The 27,125-nt window shown below is 33.5% G+C and overlaps 7 protein-coding genes across 7 annotated transcripts; 4 read left to right on the forward strand and 3 right to left on the reverse strand.

Moving 5' to 3' along the window:
* The first annotated feature begins 104 nt into the window (after positions 1 to 104).
* mRF1 (mitochondrial translation release factor 1) lies at positions 105 to 1,431 on the forward strand. Its single transcript, XM_075293638.1, has one exon. It carries the CDS (start codon positions 169 to 171, stop codon positions 1,390 to 1,392), a length of 1,224 nt encoding a protein of 407 aa, XP_075149753.1. The 5' UTR covers positions 105 to 168; the 3' UTR covers positions 1,393 to 1,431.
* On the reverse strand, positions 1,415 to 2,267 carry Ski6 (exosome complex component Ski6). Its single transcript, XM_075293639.1, has one exon. The coding sequence runs from the start codon at positions 2,197 to 2,199 to the stop codon at positions 1,450 to 1,452; it is 750 nt and encodes a 249-aa protein (XP_075149754.1). The 5' UTR covers positions 2,200 to 2,267; the 3' UTR covers positions 1,415 to 1,449.
* A 288-nt stretch (positions 2,268 to 2,555) lies between these two features.
* LOC142223787 (uncharacterized) lies at positions 2,556 to 4,742 on the forward strand. The gene is made up of 3 exons (XM_075293640.1): positions 2,556 to 2,748; positions 3,900 to 4,047; positions 4,125 to 4,742. Exons 1-3 carry the CDS (start codon positions 2,619 to 2,621, stop codon positions 4,612 to 4,614), a joined length of 768 nt encoding a protein of 255 aa, XP_075149755.1. The 5' UTR covers positions 2,556 to 2,618; the 3' UTR covers positions 4,615 to 4,742.
* Positions 4,743 to 5,616: 874 nt separating this feature from the next.
* Positions 5,617 to 6,645, forward strand: LOC142223790 (uncharacterized). The gene is made up of 3 exons (XM_075293642.1): positions 5,617 to 5,810; positions 5,910 to 6,057; positions 6,134 to 6,645. Exons 1-3 carry the CDS (start codon positions 5,681 to 5,683, stop codon positions 6,585 to 6,587), a joined length of 732 nt encoding a protein of 243 aa, XP_075149757.1. The 5' UTR covers positions 5,617 to 5,680; the 3' UTR covers positions 6,588 to 6,645.
* A 150-nt stretch (positions 6,646 to 6,795) lies between these two features.
* LOC142223788 (uncharacterized) lies at positions 6,796 to 8,187 on the reverse strand. Its single transcript, XM_075293641.1, has 2 exons — positions 7,738 to 8,187; positions 6,796 to 7,685 (listed from the first exon to the last, which is right to left on the reverse strand). Exons 1-2 carry the CDS (start codon positions 8,100 to 8,102, stop codon positions 6,818 to 6,820), a joined length of 1,233 nt encoding a protein of 410 aa, XP_075149756.1. The 5' UTR covers positions 8,103 to 8,187; the 3' UTR covers positions 6,796 to 6,817.
* A 2,406-nt stretch (positions 8,188 to 10,593) lies between these two features.
* Positions 10,594 to 11,856, forward strand: LOC142223791 (uncharacterized). Its single transcript, XM_075293643.1, has 3 exons — positions 10,594 to 10,819; positions 11,096 to 11,252; positions 11,316 to 11,856. Exons 1-3 carry the CDS (start codon positions 10,690 to 10,692, stop codon positions 11,764 to 11,766), a joined length of 738 nt encoding a protein of 245 aa, XP_075149758.1. The 5' UTR covers positions 10,594 to 10,689; the 3' UTR covers positions 11,767 to 11,856.
* A 4,640-nt stretch (positions 11,857 to 16,496) lies between these two features.
* LOC142223792 (actin-binding protein IPP) lies at positions 16,497 to 24,443 on the reverse strand. Its single transcript, XM_075293644.1, has 7 exons — positions 24,131 to 24,443; positions 23,808 to 24,067; positions 19,233 to 19,420; positions 18,961 to 19,152; positions 17,518 to 18,359; positions 17,201 to 17,456; positions 16,497 to 17,133 (listed from the first exon to the last, which is right to left on the reverse strand). Exons 2-7 carry the CDS (start codon positions 24,064 to 24,066, stop codon positions 16,999 to 17,001), a joined length of 1,872 nt encoding a protein of 623 aa, XP_075149759.1. The 5' UTR covers position 24,067; positions 24,131 to 24,443; the 3' UTR covers positions 16,497 to 16,998.
* Positions 24,444 to 27,125: the final 2,682 nt, after the last annotated feature.

Below are 27,125 nucleotides of genomic sequence, written 5' to 3' on the forward strand. Positions count from 1 at the left end.
AATTACACAGACAAAAACCGACCTATTGTAGTACGCCGACGTATTTAACACCTACGACTACCACAACTTCTGGCAACTCAGAAAAGCATATGATTCACGCTCGGCAAGTATTGTTTACATATTTCTCATGCTTTTTGCCTCTGATTACAAAACATTCTAGACACCAAAATGATTTTTAATATATTTTGGCAATTAAGAAGTAAAAGCGGCTTCTTAATTAAGTTGAACAAGTTGGGAACTGCGAAAAGCACTCTTGGGGGAACCTACCGGTGGGCGTCATCCAGTGTTTTAGAATTTCAAAGTGAAAAGTTGCAACAGTATCTGGAAACCTTGAGACAAGAGTTCTACGACTTGCGGGTAAATTCTTCTGGAAGCGCCAAAGAGTATCAGAGAATGAATCAACTGTCAGACATTGTAAAAATGTTGGAACAGCATAGAGCCCTTAAAGGAAACATGTCCTCCAAAGAGGATATCGAAGCCGAAAAAGATGAAGATATGAGACAATTGATCGAAGAAGAGAATCAAGTATATACCGATTTGATGAAAAAAACCGAAGTGGAACTTTTAACAAAAATGCAACTACTAACAGATAGTGAGTATTATCCATCATTAATCTTTGAAGTCAATGCTGGTGCGGGAGGACAAGAGGCTATGCTATTTGCCAAAGAACTTTTCGATATGTATGTAAATTATTTCGACAACTGTGGTTGGGATTATGAGGTGTTGGCAGAGGACACAACTGACATAGGTGGTTTGCGCCATGCAAATGTCATAATCAATGAAGAAGACGCATTCAAAGCGATATGTTATGAAGGTGGAGTTCACCGAGTTCAAAGGGTACCTGCAACTGAAAAGTCGGGGCGGATTCATACGAGCACAGCTTCTGTGGCAGTTATTCCAAGGCCAGCCGATATTAATGTTGTTATAGCCGACAAGGATCTAAAGATAGAAACTAAAAGGGCGAGCGGAGCTGGTGGCCAACACGTGAACACTACTGATTCAGCTGTTCGAATATTACACATACCAACTGGTATAGCAATTGAAAGTCAGTCAGAAAGATCACAAATCAAAAATAAGGAAATAGCCTTAAAGCGATTAAAAGCCAAATTGGAACAAATCCAATTAGAGTCATCAGAAGCTTCCACAAAGGCTACACGTAGGGCCCAACAAGGAAATTTGGATAGGAATGAAAAAATTCGAACCTATAATTTTGTTCAAGACAGAATAACGGATCATCGCATTCAAGGTGGTACAGTACACAATCTTAAAGAATATCTACAAGGTGGAGAACATTTGCGTAACCTCATGCAGAAAGTTGCCTTTGAAATCAGGAAAAAGAAACTGGCAGAGCTAGTAGAAAACTGGAAGGCTCCAGAGGAAAAGAAAACATAAAACTACTGTTAAAGATAATAAATTGTTGTTATATATGTAAATTATTTTGTCTGTTCTTTATTTGGCAATATTACTCCAATCACCAGCCGAACCCATTTGCATTAAATGTTTTCGAACTGCAGTTTCCATAATTGCTTGTATCTCACGACATCCAGCCAAGGCCTGGTCGATTACCTTTGGCAAATTGTCCAAATGAAAACGCTGTGTCATTTCCATGAAGGCTATTTTATTGGAAGTTGGTAGAGATGCAATAGTTAATGTTGGGCCTCCAGATATTTCCTCGTGATTCGAGACATCGGTTAGAGGAATGTTATTTTTACTTAGTGAAGCCGTACATGCAACAACATACTCTTTCAGACATATACCAGCGTCCACTAGCGCCAAGGTAGCAGCATTTAAAGCAACAGCATAATTGGCTCCGTCAGCTTGTAGAACTTCCACATAAACATCAATTTGAGATCTTGGGTATAATTCCGTTTTTATAGCGGCACGTAAGGCTTGCCTTAAGTACAAGGTAATTTCTTGGGATTTTCTGTCCCCACGAGGCCGTTTTTTTCGTTCAGCTGTTGAGAAAGTCGCCATGCTATATTGACAGTTGATAACGACCTCATTAATATCCATCTTTTTATTTTGAGCTTGATGTGGACCATAGACTGCAGCCAGCACCTTTGTATTTCCTTGTTCCAAGTAGGCACTTCCATCTGGCTGTTCGAAAACGCCCAGTTTGCATTTTATTCTACGTAACTCATGGGGACGGCGACCATCTAGCCGAAGGCCCTGTTCACTTAATAATTCCACATTAGACATTTTCTAAACAATAGAGACTAAAATCAAACCACCGCGTGTAAGAATGTAAACATTTAATTGAAGGCATTTTTTTTTAACTGAAGCATCAGCTGATTGTCCACGTAGCCTAAATTAATTTTTCGGCGATCTGCGTATATAGATAAACGAAGACATTTGATTTATTAAAGATTAAAAGAGTCTAAAATGGTTGTAGTATTTAATTATATTACGATTTTGAAAATTTAACTTTTCTTTTAAAATAATTACTATAATATTATTATTTATATTCAGTAAATTAAGCAGTCCTAGGCGTCAGCTAAATGCATTTTGGTATGTTGCTTTTTCAGGATTTTACAAATCTGGCAACTATGGCAAAACAAAAACATATGACGCTTTTTTAAGTTTGGTGCTAAAAATTACAAGAATTGAAATAAAATACAATGGAGTTTCATCTAATAAAATTTGTTAAAGAAAATCCTATTCTATATGATAAGAAGTTCCGTAGCATGACTTACAAAGAACAAAAAGAACGCAAGTGGAATGAAATTGCAAGAAAACTTCGAAAAGATCGTAAGTAAAGAAAGCTGTGCTATTAGCAGCTTATGGACAAATATTTGTTTTATCAATGGAAGCATGAATATACAGATCTAAAGTTTCCTAAGTATTAGGAATTATCAGACCGATAAAAAAAAAACAAAAATACAACAAAATATATAACTGATAGGCCACTAGTGCTCTGCTGATTCAGACTACAATAGGATTCTCAAACGCCAAATTTCAATATTTAATGAAAAGGATGTAGTTTAATAATGGGATGTAAGAATTTCCTTAATGATGGAGTTCGAACCTCAGGAAATTTAACCTAATTCTGAGTATAATTGGTAAAATTTAGAGACTACGCCTTCATACACACAGATCAGTTAATAAATCTCCCCTCCCCTTCACTGTATTCCAATGAAATTGAAAGCTTCGTCAACATGACCATTAGTTAGATTCGTACGTTGTCTAGCATCGACGTCAATAAATTATAGACGAACGTGGAATTAATGCCCTGTTCCTGTATATTGAACGAAAGATTTCTTTCGTATTCCAAACGAAAACAAAAATTGATTTCGGATCCTCTATTTCAAAAGGCAAGTCACTTTTTTGTTTGTTGTCGAGTAAGAAACGAACAAATACAATATGTGTCAAGAAAGAAGTAGAAATATTGTTAACATTTGAATGAATTTTCAGGTTAAAAATTTGAAAATACTCATTTTTGATAATCGATGTATTCTCGTACAAACGATACCAATAGAAAACCCCAAATTAATTCGAATTCGAGTGACGGCCTTTCTCTCAAATGGGTTTTCATTCGATATACAGAAACAGGGCATAAGAGAATATTACACATAAAGAAATTTGTTAAGAGCCATTGCAGAAAAATTGCAAACAGTCGACTAAAAACGAATCAGTGTCTGAATCCTATTGTTTGAACACGACAGATGAGTTAGTTTTGTCAGAAACTAAAAACTATAGAAAAACGATACATTAAAAATATAGTTCTCCTTTTCTCCATTGGTAGTTTTTAATATGGTCTAAATTGGTCTAAAAACTTTTGCAGACTTGTGAGTTTGAGTGTATAAAATGATTTATTCGTCTAATTAGAAGTTAAAGAGTAGACCATTGCAAAATCCTATTAAAAAAATAATATGATGACGTTTTGATGTCTACTATTACAGCAAATACTGTACGGCTTAAATGGAAAAGTCTACGTGATACTTATAAGAAAAGACTACACCGAAAAACGACTGAGGAAGAAGAAACGCCCTCAACTAAAGTTTGGAAATATGAAGAAGAACTGGCGTTTTTAAAAGACCAATATCCACAGTAAGTATTCATTTAAAAGAATTTAGCATTAACTCCTGATACTTGTGTTTATTAATATTTGTTTTTTTTTTACAAAGAGAAGTAGAGTTTAAATTGGAAGACGTAGAAATACTACAGGAAGAACTTGAAGAACAACTACAGGAAGAGTTTCAAGAACTCCAGGATGATGAAGAAGATGATCAAGATCAATTACTTTCGAATGAACCCGATTTTGAAGTAGAAAATTTCAATTTAAATGAATATCTTAAAAAATTCGACATTACCAATAACGCAGCGAACACAACAAATCCCGAAGAATTACCCAAAAAGAAAAGACTTGACAAAGATTCTATTATAACAGAAGCAGCACAAGAAATGGCATCTTTGTTGGAGAGCGCTAAGCTACACTTTACACCACCATCTGCAACACAAATATTTTTCAATTCGATGGCACTACAAGTAGAGGAGGCAAATTTACCACCCGTAGATTTAATGCGATTACAACAACATGTTTTGGAAGTGGTCACTCAAGAAATTCTAATGTGCCAGGATGGACAAAATCCGACAACATATATTATTCAGATGTGATATATGTATATCAGAGTTAGAGTTTGTACAAGAACTAGTATTTAGGGTATAAAATAGGAGTTTACAAATAGAAATGGTTTGATGCATGTTATATATTCAAATAAACACCAAAATCATTTCGCTTTTAAGTGATACTTTGTAATAAAAATTTCTCCATCTCTTTGATGTTTATTGGAATTTATGGAGCAACTATTCCAATGTTAGCATTACTAATAAAAGGTAATAAACAAAAACATTTGATATAAATTTCTACTCAAAATTCATATTGAACGACCGCCAGATTTTATTTCTTGAAGGCCAATTTTTAGTTTTATGTCAAAAGAATCAACTCTGACCTATCTCCCGAATTCATATCTCGGGGGCTTTCTAAACCTCCGAAATTACAATTGTCCCACAGCGTTCGGTAGGGATGAGAACAAATATTTTAGTGTATACCAATGATTCGTGCTTATTGTTGCATAAATTAAGGGGCATGTTTCCGTTTAATACTGTATGGATACGTGCAGGACTAAGAGAACATATTTTTATCCTAAAGATTGACAAAAATGTGTCATCAGATGTTTAAAATGATCAAGTGATATCTTCATAGTCCAAGAATGGTATAGACATCCCAGTCCATTTACAAAAATATGCTTGTGCGTATACATTATACTCAAGTGCGCATTCGAATCAATCAATGTATCTGTAGAGAACAAGAATTGGCGTAAAAATCGGTCAATTTTTGAAAGATCTGGATGTGTAGAATTTTATATTCTGTTTTTATTTAGCAGAAGAATAAAATCGCCTAAACATTTCTTCGTCGTGGGGAAAAAGTTATATTTTCTCCTGTGATATACGACCTCAGCACGGCATTCTCTTATCTGCCTATAAATTCAATAATTTTCAATGAACACGGAAATGCTTATTTAAGCGACGCCAATCGATTACAACATTATTGTGCTTTTCCGCCAAAATGTAGGAGAGAAGTCGTCCTTATTTTATAAATCTGGCAATAACAAAAAACATCTGTTTCATAAAATCTAATAATTTGTGACGCTGAATCGTTTTCAGTTTCAGAAGAAGTAAAATGGAGTTCGAATTAATAGATTTTATTAAAGCAAATCCTATTATGTATGATAAAAAATTTCGTAGTCTTCACTACCGGGAAAAGAAAATGGCAAAATGGGACGAGATAGCTAGAAAATTGAGGAGAGATCGTAAGTATGCCGCCTTTTGAGTGCATGGCACAACTGGGACGGCGGCGAAATAGAGCAAAAACAAATCAAAAATATTTAAAATATCGTTATTATTTGTAGCCAGTACGCTTAGACTCAAATGGAAAAATTTACGGGATACTTACAAGAAACGACTTCTTCGAAAAAAAGGTGACGAGGAGGATGCTTTAACTTCCAGAAATTGGAAATATCAGAATTGCCTCACATTTCTGAAAGATCAATACATTGAGTAAGACACCAAGTTTATTTTGAAAGGATCGTAGTTCAATTGGTCATTTCTTTTCCTTCTCTCTCTCTCTCTCCAGACAGTTAGTGGAATACAAAATAGAAAATGACGCAGAATCGGATCAAGACTCTCAGGCTGAGCAAGAAGAGCAGCATTATTCCAACACTGAAGGTGAATTCGAAGTAGAACATTTTGATTTGAATGACTACTTGAAAAAATTTGATGGCAATACTACAACCAACTCTGCTCAAAATGTTACTGCAAATCAAGTCGAAGATGTACCAAAGAAGAAAAAATTCGATAAAGAAACTATCATAACAGAAGCTTGTCAAGAAATGACAAATTTATTACAAAGTGCTAAACAACATTTCACACCTGCTTCGGCCACACAAACATTTTTCAACTCGGTTGCAATACAAGTGGTAGAAGCTAAATTACAACCCATAGACTTAATGCGGCTCCAGCAAAGGGTTTTGGAAGTTGTTACTCAAGAAATCTTGAATTCACAGCATACCACATCGTATGAATCGTAATTTTATCTAAATTTTCTTTGTACAAGTTATATATAATAAATCTTCGAATTGAGCTAGAGACTTTCATCGTTTCAATAGATAAATTAAATTTCCCATTCAAATCCTTTTTATAGCTATGGCATGAATAAATAAGGACATATTTTGCATTATATCGACTTATGTCGATGGTCGTTTGGTTCCAGATATAAGTAAATCATATTACATGATATGAATCTTAAAATTATATTTTATTACAAGTTATTTCGACACAAATAATCTCTTAATACATCTCGATTAGCGAATCCTTCATCTTCAGAATTTCTCTCAAATTTCTCATATAGTTTTGACTTTGGAAGAGTTAATGTCTCTCTCCAAACGCCGTTCTTCATTTCCTGTGTTTCCGGATCAATGTGATCTACTAATTCTTTATAAAAATATGAACGATCATGTTCAATCGCAAAATTATGCAGAATAACACAAGATCGAACAATGTGACAAGCGGTTTCCGATAAACAAGTGAATTTATTCTGCAATACTCTCCACTTATAGAGGAGAACTCCAAATGAATTATCTAGATAGTCGGTACACTTCTTTAAGCGCTCGTTGAAATTGCTTTTATTGGGTCCCAACATTTTACCAGGATAAGGTTTCATGGTATGTTTCACCAGTGGAAATGTGTTCGGGCAACATACATAGGATGGTATCATTAACCCCGTATCGGGCATTTGCATAGCTTCTGGCAAGGAGGTTAGACTATCTTGAAACAAATTCCTTATAAAATTATCATTCTCAACGACTTCATGAATCAATCCGACATCTACATTTACAATTTGATATTTTGTGTTGCAGGAACCCAGCAAAATGATGGGGTCGCGGGTTTTGCGTTCTGTCAAGAATTGCAAGGCATCAAAAGCTCCTAAGCAATTTGGTAGTCCCGTTGCCTCCATGTAAGCATCACTTAGCTCATAATAATCGTCATCGTTTAGGTTGGTCAAGAAATAGCGGGAAAGCTCAGTGGAGATACATTCGCACGTTTCCAAAATGATTTTTCTTAAAGTGGACATGCCTAATCGGAATGCCATGGACAACAATGGCCGAGGTGTATCAAAGGCCAAATATCTGAAAGTAATAGAAGTATAGTTTATTTTTTACTTGAGTTTAAATATCTTACATCAATGTTATTAATAGACGACATTCTGGTGGAATTGGCTTTCGTTGAGAGTACTTGGCCAGCTTTCGTTTTAATACCCTAAGCAAGCGTTCATAAGTAGAAATATTTATCCGTGTGAATTTTCTAAATTCCCGATTATTCTTTTGTTTGATCAAATCCAATATTTGATTAAAGAGACTATGCATATCTCGTTCATTCTGTGAAAACTCCTCCCTAGTCCACACAAGACGATTGCTATTGGGGCACACAACATCAACGAAATTTACAAAAGCCAAATATATTTTAAAAATTTCCATGAACTTTTCCATATAGTCATATCGTATCAGGGTATTGTTGGTGCTCTTTACTTTATTGAAATGCTGCATTTTTGTACAAATATATTTTCGAAAGAATCAAAACCGACGCTGTTAATGTGTTTCATATGTAAACAATGAAGCCTGCCATACTATTTATGAAGACGACGATTTGAGGGTTGATTTTTTCCAACGCAGTACGTACATGCTTGGCAATTGCATGGTTCGATCTCATGTTACAATTTAAGGCAATGGTAAAGCTCCAAATTCGATCTGCTAATAAAGGGTGATTCTTTTGAGGTTAGGATTTTCATGCATTAGTATTTGACAGATCACGTGCACCCAGAAAACAAATTCGTTGCCTCAACCGAATTATTTGCCAACCGAAAGCAGGTGGTTCCATCAACTATCAATGATATCTGTCAGCACAACTAACATTTGGCAATTGTAACTGCGTGGTAGTATGTTGGATCAACTTTGCATTGGTTGTCGCAATCTCATATTAATTGTTTTGTTTGTTGGTGCAACCGCCCTCGATTTTCTTTATTATTATCCTAACCAAATTCCAATATTAAATGAAAGGGCAGATTATATTGAGATTTTATTAATTTATTACAAGATTTACAATCATAATAAACTACGAGAATAAATACAAAAGGTGCTAACAACAAAGGCTTTTGATCTACAGATATGTGAGATTAATTTACATTACAATTTACAATTTTTTATAGGTAATGTTTGTATACCAATGACAGATGGTTATTAGGTTGCAATTATGTGGTCAAACTAAAAAAACTAATTCGATATATGCTTGCCAGAAATTTCTTCCTTAATCCTCTAGATATAAATACAGATCGACTTAGACTCGTCCTGTATGCTTAATACAATAAAAAAAAGCTCGCTTGCCGTAAAAAGTATTTGTGTTTGTTGGTGTATGAAGCCTGCAATTTTTATGGAAACTTTTGTAATATTCCTTTTTTATAAATCGGTGCGATACTTACCTGAAGGCAATTTCTTTTCTATGTGATAAACTTTATTCAATGTATTGCGGACTATTATCGAGTAAATGCTGTTCCCCGTTTTGCAAATTTTGTAGCGTCATACCATTTACCATGTCGATGTTGATATAAATATTTATTTGTTGCAACAACTACCTTACGCCCGTGCTATAATTGAACTAAGATTCTATTAGTATACCCAACTTTTGGTTGTACCAATCATTTGTTGATTCCCATGATGTAGGTCTCACTATGCTGGTGGTTAGCTCAACAATTTTATGCAGCATAAAACCAAATTTATCGGCATTGGTTATTGTAACTAATTGAATGGTTATGGAAATTTCGTTTTGATCCTGTGAACTTTTTTATGGTCGTGTTGGATGTATAATGGGGAAAATAATCAAAACCTTGTTCTTGTAACAAAAAATAAGTTACTGACATAATTTCCTCATTGTAATGATCGAATTGCAACCAACCATTTCTCTGGGTGTGGGATTTCAGACATGGTGTCAAAGAGAAAGATGCTCAGTATGCTTTGACATTTCATCATGAATAGACTTACTAACGAGCAACGCTTGCAAATCATTGAATTTTATTACCAAAATCAGTGGCAGAAAATCCGCTTTTTTATCGACAAATTTTGTTCAGCGATGAGGCTCATTTCTGGTTGAATGGCTACGTAAATAAGCAAAATTGCCGCATTTGGAGTGAAGAGCAACCAGAAGCCGTTCAAGAACTGCCCATGCATCCCGAAAAATGCACTGTTTGGTGTGGTTTGTACGCTGGTGGAATCATTGGACCGTATTTTTTCAAAGATGCTGTTGGACGCAACGTTACGGTGAATGGCGATCGCTATCGTTCGATGCTAACAAACTTTTTGTTGCCAAAAATGGAAGAACTGAACTTGGTTGACATGTGGTTTCAACAAGATGGCGCTACATGCCACACAGCTCGCGATTCTATGGCCATTTTGAGGGAAAACTTCGGAGAACAATTCATCTCAAGAAATGGACCGGTAAGTTGGCCACCAAGATCATGCGATTTGATGCCTTTAGACTATTTTTTGTGGGGCTACGTCAAGTCTAAAGTCTACAGAAATAAGCCAGCAACTATTCCAGCTTTGGAAGACAACATTTCCTAAGAAATTCGGGCTATTCCGGCCGAAATGCTCGAAAAAGTTGCCCAAAATTGGACTTTCCGAATGGACCACCTAAGACGCAGCCGCGGTCAACATTTAAATGAAATTATCTTCAAAAAGTAAATGTCATGGACCAATCTAACGTTTCAAATAAAGAACCGATGAGATTTTGCAAATTTTATGCGTTTTTTTTTTTTAAAGTTATCAAGCTCATAACAAATCACCCTTTACTACGTTCACATTATGCTCGAAAGTTCTTTTTGACGAGACTTTCAATATTAAAGAGGGTGATTTCGTGTTAATTGTGTTTTAACATATTTTTGATAAATATCTTTGTTTATCGAAACAAACCAATAAATGCGTGAAATGAAATGGCAAGCAGGCAATAATGCCAACTGTATCATCGTACGCTTATATTTAGGTTAACTCATATCTCAATCAGACAACAAAAATACACATCTGTTAGAATTGCATTGAGTAATTGACGCGGATTTTCTTGTTTTGGCTGAAATATACAATAAAAATGGAATACCAATTGATAGAGTTAATAAAGGCCAATCCAATTCTGTATGATAAAAAATATCGTAATTTGCGATTCAGGGAACAAAAAATTGAAAAATGGGCAGAGGTTGCCGCACAGTTGCGAAGAGACCGTAAGTAATTTTGGATAATTGGTGATTATGGGAAATTCTGTTCCACAGACAAGCACGTACGTACGTAGAGTGTTATAAAGAAACTACCAATGTTCTTGTTCGTTATTAAAAATTAGCCCTAATTTCCTCATTTTCGAGATTGAAAATCTTTTCTTCTGATTAGTTTTAGGGGCTATGGACAATGAGAAGATTTAATGTAATTGTGATTTTTTACAAACAATTTGGTTTATTGATTTCAAGCTCACTCATGTGTCTTTCAATTTACTCTTTTTCTAGCTGCTACTATCCGTATACGTTGGAAGACCCTTCGGGACACTTACATTAGAGAACGACGCCGGAAAAATAAAGAAGACGGGAAAGAAGATGACGAACGATCAAATTACACTTGGAAATACTATCACCATATGACATTTTTGGATGACCATTTAAAAGAGTACGTTGGAACTTGTCAAAGTTGGCAGGGTAAATCTTATATTCTAATAATATTTCATTTTAGGCCTGTTGCCAAATTAGAAGAAACTGAAGTGGACTTTTCACAGTATGTCCAAGACACAAACATGTCTAACGATGAAGAAATTATTCACGAAGTGGAATATGATGGCGAGAATTTTGATTTAAATGAGTATATAAAGAAAATCGATGCATCTACATCAAATGTATGCAATTTGAGCAAAATGGCTGGATCATATGAAGATGCAGCCAAAAAGAAAAAGGTCGATAAAGATGCCATTATAAATGAGGCATGTCAGGAAATATCTAATCTACTGAAAAATGCAAAGCAGCGCTTCACACCACCTTCTCCCAATCAAGTGTTTTTCAATTCCATAGCTCTACAAGTAGAAGAGGCAAAACTACCACCCATTGACTTAATGCGTCTGCAACAAAGACTATTAGAAGTAGTCACTCAAGAACTTCTAATATATCAAGATAAGACATATGAAAATTGAATACTAACAACATTGCTTTATTACATGCTTTCCTTAAATAAATAATCCTTCAATAAATCTCTGCTTGTAAAAGCATCGTTATCAGCAGTATTTTCATAGTTACTAAATAGCCGTGTCTTGGGTAATTTTACAGTTTCCCGCCAAACACCTGTCCTCAGTTCTTGTGTTTCTTCGTCCACGTGATCCATAAGCAGATTGTGCAAATACGAACGGTCATGTTCTATGGCGAAATTATGCAATATTATACAAGATTTAATTATGTTACACGACACTTCTGGTAATCCAGCAAAACGATTTTGCAGAACTTTCCATTTGTATATCAATATACCAAAAGAATTATCCAAATAGTCCGAACAGTTTTTCAAACGAGCATTAAATGCCTCCTTGGAAGGACTTAAGATTTTACCCGGATAGGGTCTCATGGTATGATTAACAAATGGAAATGTACGTGGTGTCACAAAGTACGAAGGAATCAATACTCCCGTATCGGCCATTTGAATTTCATCCGGCAAATTTTCCATTCTATTTTGCAGTAAGTGGTTTACCACATTCTCTTTTTTCATTATTTGGTCCATCATGTCTACATCGACATTGAGCAATTGGTATTTGGTGTTACAGGAAGCCACAACAACGATGGGGTCTCTTGTTTTCCTCTCTGTCAGAAATTGAATAGCATCTAAACTGCCTACACAATTTGGCATTCCTGTAGCCTCCAATTGTTGTTCGCTCAACTCGTAATAGTTGTCCGTATCTAAGGAGGTCAAGAAATATCCAGGTCCTAATTCCCTTGCTATACATTCACATGTATCGGTGATAATGCTTCGCAAAGTGGTCGATCCCAGACGAAAGGCCATTTGAAGCAAAGGACGAGGGGAGTCATAAGCCAAATACCTGAAATACATACAAATAAGCCTTGTCGCCGTTTTTATTTTATTTAGAAACCTATACTTACATTAAAGTTAACATCAGACGACATTCCGGCGGTATTGGTTTTCTGGCGGAATATTTTTGTAACTTCTTCTTCAATAGCTCCACCAAATGTTCATACGTTGCAATGTTGATTCGAGTAAATTTTCGAAACTCGCGGTTGTTTCTTTGCTTCACGATATCAATTAGTTGATTGTATATTGACTTCATATCGCGTTCATTTTGGTTGAATTCTTCCCTGGACCACCTCAATCGTGTCGGACAAACGACATCAATGAAATTGATAAATGCAACATATATTTTCAGAATTTGAAGAAACTCTTCCATATAATCATAAGTCATTAACCACATCATTGTTATGTTTTTAGTTTCGAACGGTTTTTGCAAAATATATCTTTTATTTTCCAGCAGCTTGCGGCCGCGTTTTCGTTTTGGTGGTAAACAATGAAAGCGTGTTGCCGGATCGCGGTGATATGCGCCATAGGGATGGGCAAATTATTGCTACAGTACTTTTCTTGTATGAAATGTACTCAAGGTAAACCTTTTTAACGACTGGATAAAATAAAAGTGGTACTATGATGGATTTTCAGAATCCACTAACAATTTTTTTGACTTCAAGAATTGCCGAACACGACGACGTAGATACAATAGAAAATAAGAAGTCTACTAAAAAAGGAAAATATTCCCTTTTTTCTGAAAAAGCTAAAGTCAACATTACAGTACTAAAATTTCCAGTTGACTTTTTCGAAATTTGAGAAAGTTAATTTAGGGTTTAAGTTCGAGTTTAGCCGCTAAAATTGTAATTTTTTCATGATTACTTTTTTCTACTAATCCATTTAAAAGAATATAAACTTCGTGAAAGTTGCTTTGGGATATTCTCCATCAAGTTTTAATAAAATTTGCATCAAAAGGTAAGTACTATGTTCGCTTTTCGAGTTGAAATTTTCGCGGTTACTTTACTAAAACAATGCAATATAAAGCAGATAAATTAACTCAATTGATGCGCAATTTCTTGTTCCTATAGATTTCGGCATGACTTTACGGGAATATGTTTGTTTTCATTTATAATTTTGATTATTTCAGGAAAAGTAATCGCGAAAATATAGTGATTTTCAACTCGAAAAACGAACATAGTACACACCTTTAGGTTAGATTAGGTTAGGTGGCAGCCCGATATATCAGGCTCACTTAGACAATTCAGTCCATTGTGATACCACAAAGGTGAACTCGAACTTAATACCCACCTTAACTCCAGATTTGTTTGAAATTTACAAGGCAAATGGCAGTTGAAATCTTCTTAAAAGTGGACCTTGGAATTGTAATGTGATTCAAAAGTCGAATTGCAAGTTTGACTGATGGGAGTTATCCTACTCGATTTACATGTAAGGAAGACAGCAGAGCTGACACTTATGAGACTTAAGAGCTTGAGGACGCTGGAGAGGACTGCCTGCAGGAATACTGAAATTCTTGCCGGCATTATAGAGACACGGACCATATGGCCACGGGGCATGTTTATCATCACAAACCGGCACACATTATACCAAGGGCAGCGGTATTTATTGCAGTGAACTGGGAATAAGGGAGTATAACACGTTGGATAGTGTTTGCAGTATTTTCAGGCTGAGATTTATACTGAGTCGCTGTTGATGAGGCCGTTATTCAGAAGCAATATCAGCTTCTTCGTCGACAGTCAAGCAGCTATAAAAGCATTGTGCAGTGCTGACATAAGGTCTAAGGTAGTCAGCGGCTGTCGTAGAGAACTCAATGATGGGTAACCTGGGCACTGTGGGATAATAGGAAATGAGGAAGCGGATGTGCTGGCTAAGGACGGTGTGTGTGGAACGAACGGACGTTTTTCCTCCACTATCTTCTTATCATTACAGAATAGAGGTCAAATATGATGAACTATGGTGAAAACGCTGGGTCTCTTCGGATGGTTGCGAGCAACCTAAGTTGATATTGGACCAAAAGAACCGAAGGAACTGTGAAAGTTGTTGATGTCGATGACAGAGATGAATTGCGGCCTCTGATTGGTATCATAACAAGACATAACACACTTTGGGAAACATATGGTAAGAATAGGTCTTAAAGAAGAAGATATATGTAGATGGTGGTGGTGACCCGGAAGTTACGGAAGACTCGTACCACTTCCTGTGTACGTGTCCAGCATTATCCTTTAGAAGAAACAAGATACTGGTCTCCTTTTTCTTTCCGGCTCTCACTGGTCTGCGGGAGTGCAGTTTAAGGAACATACTTACCTTCATGACAGTCTCTGGTTTGTTGTTCTAAGATTTCTTCTAAAGAAAACAGACAAGTGGAATTTCTGAGACTATTCCAAAGGGGACCGCATCGGAAGGAAGAATATGAAAAGATCACATCGAAGAATCACAATGGACCTATATTGGTCTAAGTGGACATCAATTCAACACAAAATTGATGTTATCCTCTACAACAACCTAACCTTGACACGAACTTCAAGAAAATCTAAAGTCGATTTGTCGAATTTGGAGATAGTCGATAGCCAATGAGGGATCTGCGTTGATACAATTTTATATTGCATTTTTTATATATTTGAAGTTGAGAGCACTTAAAAAGAAAGATTTCTTCGGTTACTCATTAGCACAAAAATTCGAATTCCTATTACAGTAGAATTCGGTTATAGCGACCGCCAAGGGAACGAAATTATACGTCGTTATAACCGAACGTCGTTGTATCCAAATAAGTGTACACAATATTTTTATCATGTATATTCATATTTATTGAGATTGGAAATAGTTTAGAATTGTGGTTTGTTTTCTACTTACAAGAATTTCTTTTAATAATTTACTTTCAATAATTTCAAAGGAACTATATAAACTCTCTGATATATAAGAACCCCCTCTCTGATAACTCAGTATTTATCCAAGTAAAAGTGCAGCACGCAACCTTACCTGCGTTTGCTTGAGCTGGATTACAGATTCTTATGTAAATAAAAAATTTCTATAACACCGCTGGTAATTAAAAAGTGAATATTTATGGGTCCATCAGCTTTTACGACTCAAACTGGTTTGAATATTTCTTCTTTGTCATTTGCACCTCTGTTTGGGATAGTCGAAAACAAATTCTGTGATTTCCCGCAGTATATGTTTCTTTATTTAGTATTGGCTGACGACAAAAAATGGAATGAAAAAAATAAAAATTAGTACACAGAACTTACATCGTCGTTATAACCGAATGTCCATTCCAAAGCAGACGTGCAAATTGGTCGTTAAAAGCAGATGGTCGCTTAAACCGGAGTCGTTCTAAGCGAATGCTTGCGCATGTACAAACTATTAAGAAATTTCTATAACACCGCTGGTAATTAAAAAGTGAATATTTATGGGTCCATCAGCTTTTACGACTCAAACTGGTTTGAATATTTCTTCTTTGTCATTTGCACCTCTGTTTGGGATAGTCGAAAACAAATTCTGTGATTCCCCGCAGTATATGTTTCTTTATTTAGTATTGGCTGACGACAAAAAATGGAATGAAAAAAATAAAAATTAGTACACAGAACTTACATCGTCGTTATAACCGAATGTCCATTCCAAAGCAGACGTGCAAATTGGTCGTTAAAAGCAGATGGTCGCTTAAACCGGAGTCGTTCTAAGCGAATGCTTGCGCATGTACAAACTATTAAGAACCAAACTTGCTTTGAAAATCCGTCGTTATAAACGGATGGTCGTTATAACCGAGGTCGCTATAAATGAATTCTACTGTATTTTAAATTACATTCCGAACACAAATAAAACCCACTACCAACAAAGAAAACTTCACCTTGCATATATATGTATTTCAATAAATATGTTTTATTCTTTTAGTTTTACATCAATTAATACGTATGTTTCCTCAAATGGAATTCTTGACATTCAATATGTTTAGGGGGGAGGGGAATTAATTTCGACCTTTTTAAGGTATATTTTTTCATTTTTTTTTGTTTGCTTTCAGATTAGCGCTATTTGGCGAAAAATTGTGGTTATTGTGTATAGGCGTATAAAACTTAATATTTAAATATATAGAGGATATTAAAAACTAAAAAAAATGTATACGAGAATGATGATTGTTTGTTAAACATAGATAAAGATACGAGTACAATATAAAAAATACGTAAACAACATAAAATTCTATAGCCACCTATTCTATCAGGATTTTTCTTTCTTGGTTTTTCTATTAGATTCAGCGCAGTGATGTGCTGGAATTTGATTTGAAATCGTTGGGAACAAAATAATTCGCCGACGTATTCGATTTTCATTCATGCTGTACACTCTCATATGTTTATGATTGTATTTAAACAACAACTGCTCCAGCTTCAGAACGACTCACGGGCAAATCAGGACAGTTTTTCCAGGTATCTGTCAAAGGATCATAACATTCTACGGCGCTTATAGTTACCTGTGCACGATAGAAAGTAGCTTCGCAGGGCTATTAAGGATAATTGTGTTAATATACTAAGTAACGAAAAAAAAAAAATAAATCTCTTCATTCATACCTGGTCTCCACCAGCCACATATAACAAGCCATCAGCAGCAGCTACTGCCGGAATAGCTCTGGGTACAGACATTGCACATACCGTGGACCATGTATTATCATCGAAACTATAACGTTCCACAGAACTGAGGACAGCTTGAGAGCTGCTATTGCCACCCACCACATATAAATAACGATCCAAAATAGCCACACCCATTTGACAACGGGCTACTTGCATACGTGCCAAAGGCTGCCACTCTTGGGTTACAGGATTATAGCTACAAATACATTTGGGAAAATTATTATAGTTTCCATTTGCTATGAATCTTTATTCTATACCTCACTAAATCTGGCAAATGACGTGTGGAAATAGTACATCCTCCCACTATATAGATAAGACCTTCAAAACTCACAACGCCCATACTAAAACGTGGTTCCGGCAAACTACCAATAATCTCCCAAACATCCTTGTCAGGATCGTAACGTTCCATTGAGCCACCAATATCATCACCTATCCAACCACCAACTGCTAACAAACTATTATCCATGGCGCACAAACCAAATTCACAACGTGGTACAATCATTGGTGATATGGGTGACCAACAATCGTTTTGTGGATCGTATACTTCGCCATTGGCCAAAATTTGAGCACCTCTCTCACCTCCTATTACATAAATTTTCCCATTTAGGGCAGCAACGCCTGGTAATATGCGACCAATTTCCATGGGTGCTGTCTCTGACCACTCTCTGCGGAATATATCGAATTTAGCCACAGTATCGAATATATCATCGGCGGGATTCCATGTGGATGAGGTTTCTCTTCGTGATCCACCAATAATGTATATGTTTTTCTTTGCCAGTTGCCTTGGACAAACCCTCAACGGCACCAACTGGCCCCTTTTGGAAGCAATATCTCTACATATAGAGCGAAGAGCTATCTTTACCGACATATCACGGCAGTCACGTAATGCTTGATCGATTACTTTTACAGGAACCAATGCGAGCCGGACCAAAGATAAAATATCGAAAACATAACATCTTCTTTGTGTAACATCATGTTTGATCCATCGCAAAGCTGCTTGAAAAACTTGAGATTCTGAATCGACTCGTAGAAGCTCAGATGTTAGCAATTGGGACAGCAAGGTTTGTGGTGTTTCCAGAAATTCATCTTCTTGTGTAATCTTCGGAAGCAAAAAGATGGTTAATAGACAATTTTTATAACATTTTTATAATATAGAAATCCTTGTTCCAAACTAATGGTAAGCCTAGAAAAAAAATCAAAAAATTTGCTTGAAGCAATTTGTGTACCCTCAAAATGAGTGTTCCTTTAGTTACAATGTCGATTTTCAAACATTTCATTTAATTTATAAGGGAAGATCATGCGATGTTAATTAATCTAGCTACGGAAATTTGGTAATATTGTTTTTTTTTTTTTTTTTTGGCTGCAAACAGTTTAAATTTTTTAAACCTGGAAGGGTTATTTTCTTTCACGTTTGTAGAGAAGTCTACTTATCATGTCACGATTTTCGAATTGTTCGATACATTTTTAAAATAGAATTAAAAATCTCTATTTTTTGTTAAAGGGCTATTAGTCGATTTTCGTCACTATAAAGTCGATTTTTTTTACAAAAATCCATATTCGATTTTTGTATATCTAGACGACCTACATAGCTTGGAAGTAAGATACCGAAAAGTATAATTAAGAAATTTGCAAAACCTTTACTCAAAACAACACGATTTTTGTTTTGATGATGGCATTGCATTAAACCGTTTAGAACTTACCGCTGGAAAATTGGCATGGACATAATTTAAAGCGCTTTTTGCCAACGCTTCACAATTGTGAGCTTCAGCAAATCTAAGAATTCCCAATGCATTGCTGGCATGCAATTCACGACAGAGAAATTCACAACAACCGTCAACAATTTCATGTAATTGTAGCATATCTGCTGCCGCTAATAATTCCTGGACGTTAGACTATGGAAAAAGTGTTATGGTTAGTCATTTTGATTATTTGTATGTAAGGAGCTATATTAATTTTATTAAAATCCACATACCTGTGTTATTTCACATCGTCCCGTGTAAATAAAGTCTAAAAGTATACTCAGAATATCACCGTCGATTGTGTGCAATACCACAGTCTTCTGATTTACTTCATTCAAACCCAATTCTGGTCTGAACATAGCCTCGAAATAACAAGAGGCCGCACTTAGGATTACACGGTGGCAATAGTAAGTTGCCCCACCTGGAATTTTTAAGGATAAGTGTGTGTTAATAATATAAATATACTTAATAGGTCAGAAAGAATTTGAAACGAGAATCAAATTCTTTGTAAAATATGCATGGCGATTTTTTTTGTGATGGCCCAAAAATTCGACACAGACTTTGTATGTGCGTCCGTTTCACAGCTATCCTAATGTGACCTGGCTATAAAAAGGAGGTTTGTTGTGATTCATTGAATATGGAATATATAATATGGAAGCACTGATTGTGTCACTACAATTGACAGAATAGTCTAAGCCTAAAATAATGATCTGCCACTATACCTAACCTAAGCTATTGAGATTTGAAACAAATAAACATACTTCGAGGGGAAGTTGCAGCCCTTGATCAAGGACGCCATGTGTCACACTATGTAGGAATCATTATTTTATTCTACGTTTGATACCATACAATTTATTACTCAAAGATTTGTCTCCGTCAGTAGAGACGGGTTTTCATGTCCAATAAGAGGGTGGATGACTGTACAAAATACCGAGACAGCTCGAGAACAACAAGAACCATTATGCGAGCCGACTTGAGTTGGTTATAACCTCTGATATATCAAATTCATATATATCTTTCTCCAATATCTGACATTCTTCATAAACGGAATCATATTCACGATTGCTACAGTTGGTAGAATTCTACCAAAAATGGTAGATTTTTTATTATTTGGTATATTGGTAGAATTCTTGATATTTTGGTAGATTTTGCAGAAGGTTTTCATAATTTTTCTATAGGTTAGGTTGCAGCCCGATGTAACATATCAGGCTCAGTTAGACTATTCAGTCCAATGTGATACCACATTGGTGAACTTCTCTCTTATCACTGAGTGCTGCTTGATTCGATATTAAGCTCAATGACAAGAGATCTCCTTTTTATAGCCGAGTCCGAACGGCGTTCCACATTGCAGTGAAACCACTTAGAGAAGCTTTGGAACCCTCAGAAATGTCACCAGCATTACTGAGGTGGGATAATTCACCGCTGAAAAACTTTTTGGTGTTCGGTCGAAGCAGGAATCGAACCCACGACCTTGTGTATGCAAGGCGGGTATGCAAACCATTGCACCACGGTGGCTCCCATAAATTTTCTATAGTAATAAAATATTGACAAAATTTTCTATAGAAATAAAATTTTGACAAAATTTTTTATAGAAATAAAATTTTTAAAAAATTTTCTATAGAAATAAAATTTCTAAAAAATTTTCTATAGAAATAAAATTTTGACAAAATTTTCTATAGAAATAAAATTTTGACAAAATTTCCTATAGAAATAAAATGTTGACAAAATTTTCTATAGAAATTAAATTTTGACAAAATTTTCTATAGAAATAAAATTTTGACAAAACTTTCTATAGAAATAAAATTTTGACAAAATTTTCTATAGAAATAAAATTTTGACAAAATTTTCTATAGAAATAAAATTTTGACAAAATTTTTTACAGAAATAAAATTTTCACAAAATTTTCTATAGAAATAAAATTTTAACAAAATTTTCTATAGAAATAAAATTTTGACAAAATTTTCTATAGAAATAAAATTTTGACAAAATTTTCTATAGAAGTAAAATTTTGACAAAATTTTCTATAGAAATAAAATTTTCACAAAATTTTCTATAGAAATAAAATTTTGACAAAATTTTCTATAGAAATAAAATTTTGACAAAATTTTCTATAGAAATAAAATTTTGACAAAATTTTCTACAGAGATAAAATTTTTACAAAATTTTCTATAGAAATAAAATTTTCTATAGAAATAAAATTTTGACAAAATTTTCTATAGAAATAAAATTTTGACAAATTTTTCTATAGAAATAAAATTGTCACTAATTTTTCTATAGAAATAAAATTGTGACAAAATTTTCTATAGAAATAACATTTGAAAAAAAAATTTCTATAGAAATACGATTTTGACAAAATTTTCTATAGAAATAAAATTTTGACAAAACTTTATTTCTATAGAAAATTTTCTATAGAAATAAAATAGAAAATTTTCTATAGAAATAAAATTTTGACAAAATTTTCTATAGAAATAAAATTTTAACAAAATTTTCTATAAAAATTAAATTTTGACAAAATTTTCTATAGAAATAAAATTTTAACAAAATTTTCTATAGAAAAAAAATTTTGACAAAACTTTCTATAGAAATAAAATTGTGATAAAATTTTCTATAGAAATAAAATTTTTACAAAATTTTCTATAGAAATAAAATTTTCTATAGAAATAAAATTTTGACAAAATTTTCTATAGAAATAAAATTTTAACAAAATTTTCTATAAAAATTAAATTTTGACAAAATTTTCTATAGAAATAAAATTTTAACAAATTTTTCTATAGAAATAAAATTGTCACTAATTTTTCTATAGAAATAAAATTGTGACAAAATTTTCTATAGAAATAACATTTGACAAAATTTTCTACAGAAATACGATGTTGACAAAATTTTCTATAGAAATAAAATAGTGACAAAATTTTCTTTAGATATAACATTTGACAAAATTTTCTACAGAAATACGATGTTGACAAAATTTTCTATAGAAATAACATTTGACAAAATTTTCTACAGAAATACGATGTTGACAAAATTTTCTATAGAAATAAAATAGTGATAAAATTTTCTTTAGAAATAACATTTGACAAAATTTTCTACAGAAATACGATGTTGACAAAATTTTCTATATAAATAAAATTTTGACAAAATTTTCTATAGAAATAATATTTTGACAAATTTTTCTATAGAAATAAAATTTTGACAAAATTTTCTATAGAAATAATATTTTGACAAATTTTTCTATAGAAATAAAATTGTCACTAATTTTTCTATAGAAATAAAATTGTGACAAAATTTTCTATAGAAATAACATTTGAAAAAAAATTTTCTATAGAAATACGATTTTGACAAAATTTTCTATAGAAATAAAATTTTGACAAAACTTTATTTCTATAGAAAATTTTCTATAGAAATAAAATAGAAAATTGTCTATAGAAATAAAATTTTGACAAAATTTTCTATAGAAATAAAATTTTAACAAAATTTTCTATAAAAATTAAATTTTGACAAAATTTTCTATAGAAATAAAATTTTAACAAAATTTTCTATAGAAAAAAAATTTTGACAAAACTTTCTATAGAAATAAAATTGTGATAAAATTTTCTATAGAAATAAAATTTTTACAAAATTTTCTATAGAAATAAAATTTTCTATAGAAATAAAATTTTGACAAAATTTTCTATAGAAATAAAATTTTGACAAAATTTTCTATAGAAATAAAATTTTAACAAAATTTTCTATAAAAATTAAATTTTGACAAAATTTTCTATAGAAATAAAATTTTAACAAATTTTTCTATAGAAATAAAATTGTCACTAATTTTTCTATAGAAATAAAATTGTGACAAAATTTTCTATAGAAATAACATTTGACAAAATTTTCTACAGAAATACGATGTTGACAAAATTTTCTATAGAAATAAAATAGTGACAAAATTTTCTTTAGAAATAACATTTGACAAAATTTTCTACAGAAATACGATGTTGACAAAATTTTCTATATAAATAAAATTTTGACAAAATTTTCTATAGAAATAATATTTTGACAAATTTTTCTATAGAAATAAAATTTTGACAAAATTTTCTATAGAAATAATATTTTGACAAAGTTTTCTATAGAAATAAAATTGTGACACTACATTAGACCAACACATCATCACCAGTCCAATTTGTAAACTTAAAGGATTTCTTTTCATATATGTACACAAAAGCGAACTCTAGGCTTAAATAGATTATTTAGTCCATTGTGATGAACTGTTGAGTGCCATGTATAGAGACTTTTCTACTTGCTAAAGTTTTCAAATCCTTGAAATTTTTGTTTTGTTGTTTCTTGTTATACGATAAATGACTTCCTGTTTCTGGCCGAGTCCCAATGTCCGAACCACTTTGAAAGATTCAGAAATATTACCAGCTTTGCTGAGTGATAAGCCCCACTGAAAAAACTTGTTGGTGTTCGGCCGAAACTGGGATAGAACCCATAACCCTTTGTATTCAAAGCGGTTATGCTAACTATTGCACCAAGTTGGCTCCAATACAACCTTCGACCCTATTCATTTCTCGAATTGGTAAAACACCTTGCATTTTATTGGGTGTGGCCATTGGATGTAAAAGAAGTAAATAAATCTACATTTATTAATGTTACAAAATATATAACATTAATAGTTCCCAGCTACAGTTTCTTTCGCACAAAATTAAAAATATTATTAGCATCTTTCCCAGACACTGAAATAAATAAAAATTGGCTATTACTATAAATTCTAAATGCAACTCCTAGACGTGATAACTAATATAAGCGTACAGGATTATAGACAAAAATATTACCTGCAACTATATCAACGTCACAAAATCTTTTTTGTGAACGGAGCTGCTGTAGGTTTCCCAGAACCTTAAATGGATATTGGGCATTATTATATGGGGGCGACTTAGTGGTCGAACGTTGAATATTCAACGAAGTTGTAACATTTGAGCTAGATGATGCCGCAGTAGTATCAGCACCATTGGCCCCTGAGGTGTTATCGGTAGGCGAGTTATTGTTTCCATTATATTCGTTTTGTGGTGAATAGGATTTCAAGGGAGGCATTCTATGGAAAATAAAATACTCCAATATTAGTTATATACAAACAAAATCAATTACTTTCACTTACTCGTTACAACTCTGTGTTTACGAATCTTTCTTTTTTATGGCTTCTTATATTGTTGCACTCTCTTTTTTAATTAATCTTAATTAGTGATAATTGCCTGCAATCCAACTGATGGTACACTAAATAAGAAATACGATAGTTACACTTGATCAGCTGTTAATTGTCTTCCCCCGATAGATTTATGTCAACATTTATTTTGCATGTTTATTAGAAATTTGTTAAACTCATATCTGTGGATAATTACACGATATAAAGATTTTCAACATATGCTTATTTTTATTATAATAAAATAAAATTCTATTCAGGAATATTTATGAGAAGTTGAGAAAAGATGATGACACTGACCAATTGACAGATACAAAATTAACAGGGTGTTTTGGAATTTTCAATATTTCACATATGTTGAAATCCGTTACGGAATTTAACATTCAAAAACGTATATATATATTTCCGGTAAAAAAAATATACAATAAAGGGCCTGTTCGAAATCGAAACTTTTTACTAGCATTGGTAAAAATTTGAAGTAAATCGAGGTGAGTATAATTTCACTAGCTCAGGGACCTAGTAAGAAGTTTGACAAATGTTGAAAATTCTTGACATTTACGACATCACTAGGCTTAGCATGTATTGATTGTATCAAAACGAACACAATGTAGTTTTATTTATTAAACAAATGAGTACACAAAATTAGCAAATGTTTTTTACCATAGTAAATTAATATCTCACCATAGTAAAAAGTTTCGGTTTCGAACAGGCCCAAACAAATTATGTACAACCAACTAATTTATATCAACCTTTAAGCAAAAATAATTAGACAAGCAAAACTAAAAACATATTTCTTAAGTAAACATCATAATAATGTACTATGACGGTTTGAAAAAACTACTAAAACTAATCGTTCCATTACATTTATTGAATTATGTTCACATATACTACTACAAGAACAATATTTGGTTATATCTTATATTTTTTATTTCAATTTTATTTGTTCGAAGTTTCACACACAATAAGATATTATTATCTTTTGATTGCAGTGCGTGATTTCATGTGGTAGAGTTACAATTTTATACAGTTTATGCCATAAAGTATATAATATATAATACATAAAAGACGTTTCAATAGATTAACGACCTTAAGGTGGGTACTATGTTCGGTTTTCGAGTTGAAAACCACTTTATTTTCGCGATTACTTTTCCTCAAATAATTAAAATTATAAATGAAAACAAACTTATTCCTGTAAAGTCTTGTCGAAATCTAGAGAAACAAGAAACAGCGCATCAATTGAGTTAATTTATCTGCTTTATATTGAACTGTTTTAATAAAGTAACCACGAAAATTTCAACGCGAAAAGCGAACATAGTACTTACCTTTATTCATAAAAACATTAACAATGAAAGTGCAAAAAAGACAAATATTAATGAAAATGGCAGACTATTGAGAATAAAATCTGTAAAGTGATTTTTTAAATATATTAGCGTTGTGAATGAATTGTATTGATGAAGGCAAAGAGTTCCAAGGACGGCATGCTGTGAGAAAAAAGTACCATTCTGAAATTAGAAGTTGGTGTTGTTGAGGTATTAGGAGGATTCTCCGGTTAGTCCTTCCGAATCGTAATTTCTCATAAAGGTATGTAGGTGTTTTGGTATAGATTATTTAATTCAATAGTAAGAGAATTCGTATGTCCATCAGTTGTTTAAATTCGACTCCATATAACTTTCTTGAAAAGGACGAACAAATTTCATAGCGTTTAAGGCTATAAACATATTGCACAACTGCATTGTTGACAGAATCAAGGTGGGAACCTGGAGGAAAAGACTTCACAACCAGTAGTTCTCTTATATGTTGAGGTGTAAAGTATTGAGTTTGATATAATGTACGTAACATTCCGAAAACTTTTTATTTTATATTTTACCACTTCCAAGTGCGAAAAATTCTAGCTTCTCCATTGGGCCCCCTTTTGTGTTTAAATAAAGGGTGATTTGTTAAGAGCTTGATAACTTTTTAAAAAAAAAAAACGCATTTGCAAAATCTCATCGGTTCTTTATTTGAAACGTTAGATTGGTCCATGACATTTACTTTTTGAAGATAATTTCATTTAAATGTTGACCGCGGCTGCGTCTTAGGTGGTCCATTCGGAAAGTCCAATTTTGGGCAACTTTTTCGAGCATTTCGGCCGGAATAGCCCGAATTTCTTCGGAAATGTTGTCTTCCAAAGCTGGAATAGTTGCTGGCTTATTTCTGTAGACTTTAGACTTGACGTAGCCCCACAAAAAATAGTCTAAAGGCGTCAAATCGCATGATCTTGGTGGCCAACTTACCGGTCCATTTCTTGAGATGAATTGTTCTCCGAAGTTTTCCCTCAAAATGGCCATAGAATCGCGAGCTGTGTGGCATGTAGCGCCATCTTGTTGAAACCACATGTCAACCAAGTTCAGTTCTTCCATTTTTGGCAACAAAAAGTTTGTTAGCATCGAACGATAGCGATCGCCATTCACCGTAACGTTGCGTCCAACAGCATCTTTGAAAAAATACGGTCCAATGATTCCACCAGCGTACAAACCACACCAAACAGTGCATTTTTCGGGATGCATGGGCAGTTCTTGAACGGCTTCTGGTTGCTCTTCACTCCAAATGCGGCAATTTTGCTTATTTACGTAGCCATTCAACCAGAAATGAGCCTCATCGCTGAACAAAATTTGTCGATAAAAAAGCGGATTTTCTGCCAACTTTTCTAGGGCCCATTCACTGAAAATTCGACGTTGTGGCAGATCGTTCGGCTATTCATGATGAAATGTCAAAGCATACTGAGCATCTTTCTCTTTGACACCATGTCTGAAATCCCACGTGATCTGTCAAATACTAATGCATGAAAATCCTAACCTCAAAAGAATCACCCTTTATAACCATAGCGACAGGCAGTAGGCGAAACATTTTTGCCGCAACGACAAATGCAATAAGCTTGTCGGCAAAGTTTTCCTCTTTTATTGTTTCCGTGTAT

This window comes from Haematobia irritans, chromosome 2 (assembly GCF_050003625.1).
Source record: "Haematobia irritans isolate KBUSLIRL chromosome 2, ASM5000362v1, whole genome shotgun sequence".
Classification (NCBI taxonomy): Eukaryota; Metazoa; Arthropoda; class Insecta; order Diptera; family Muscidae; genus Haematobia; species Haematobia irritans.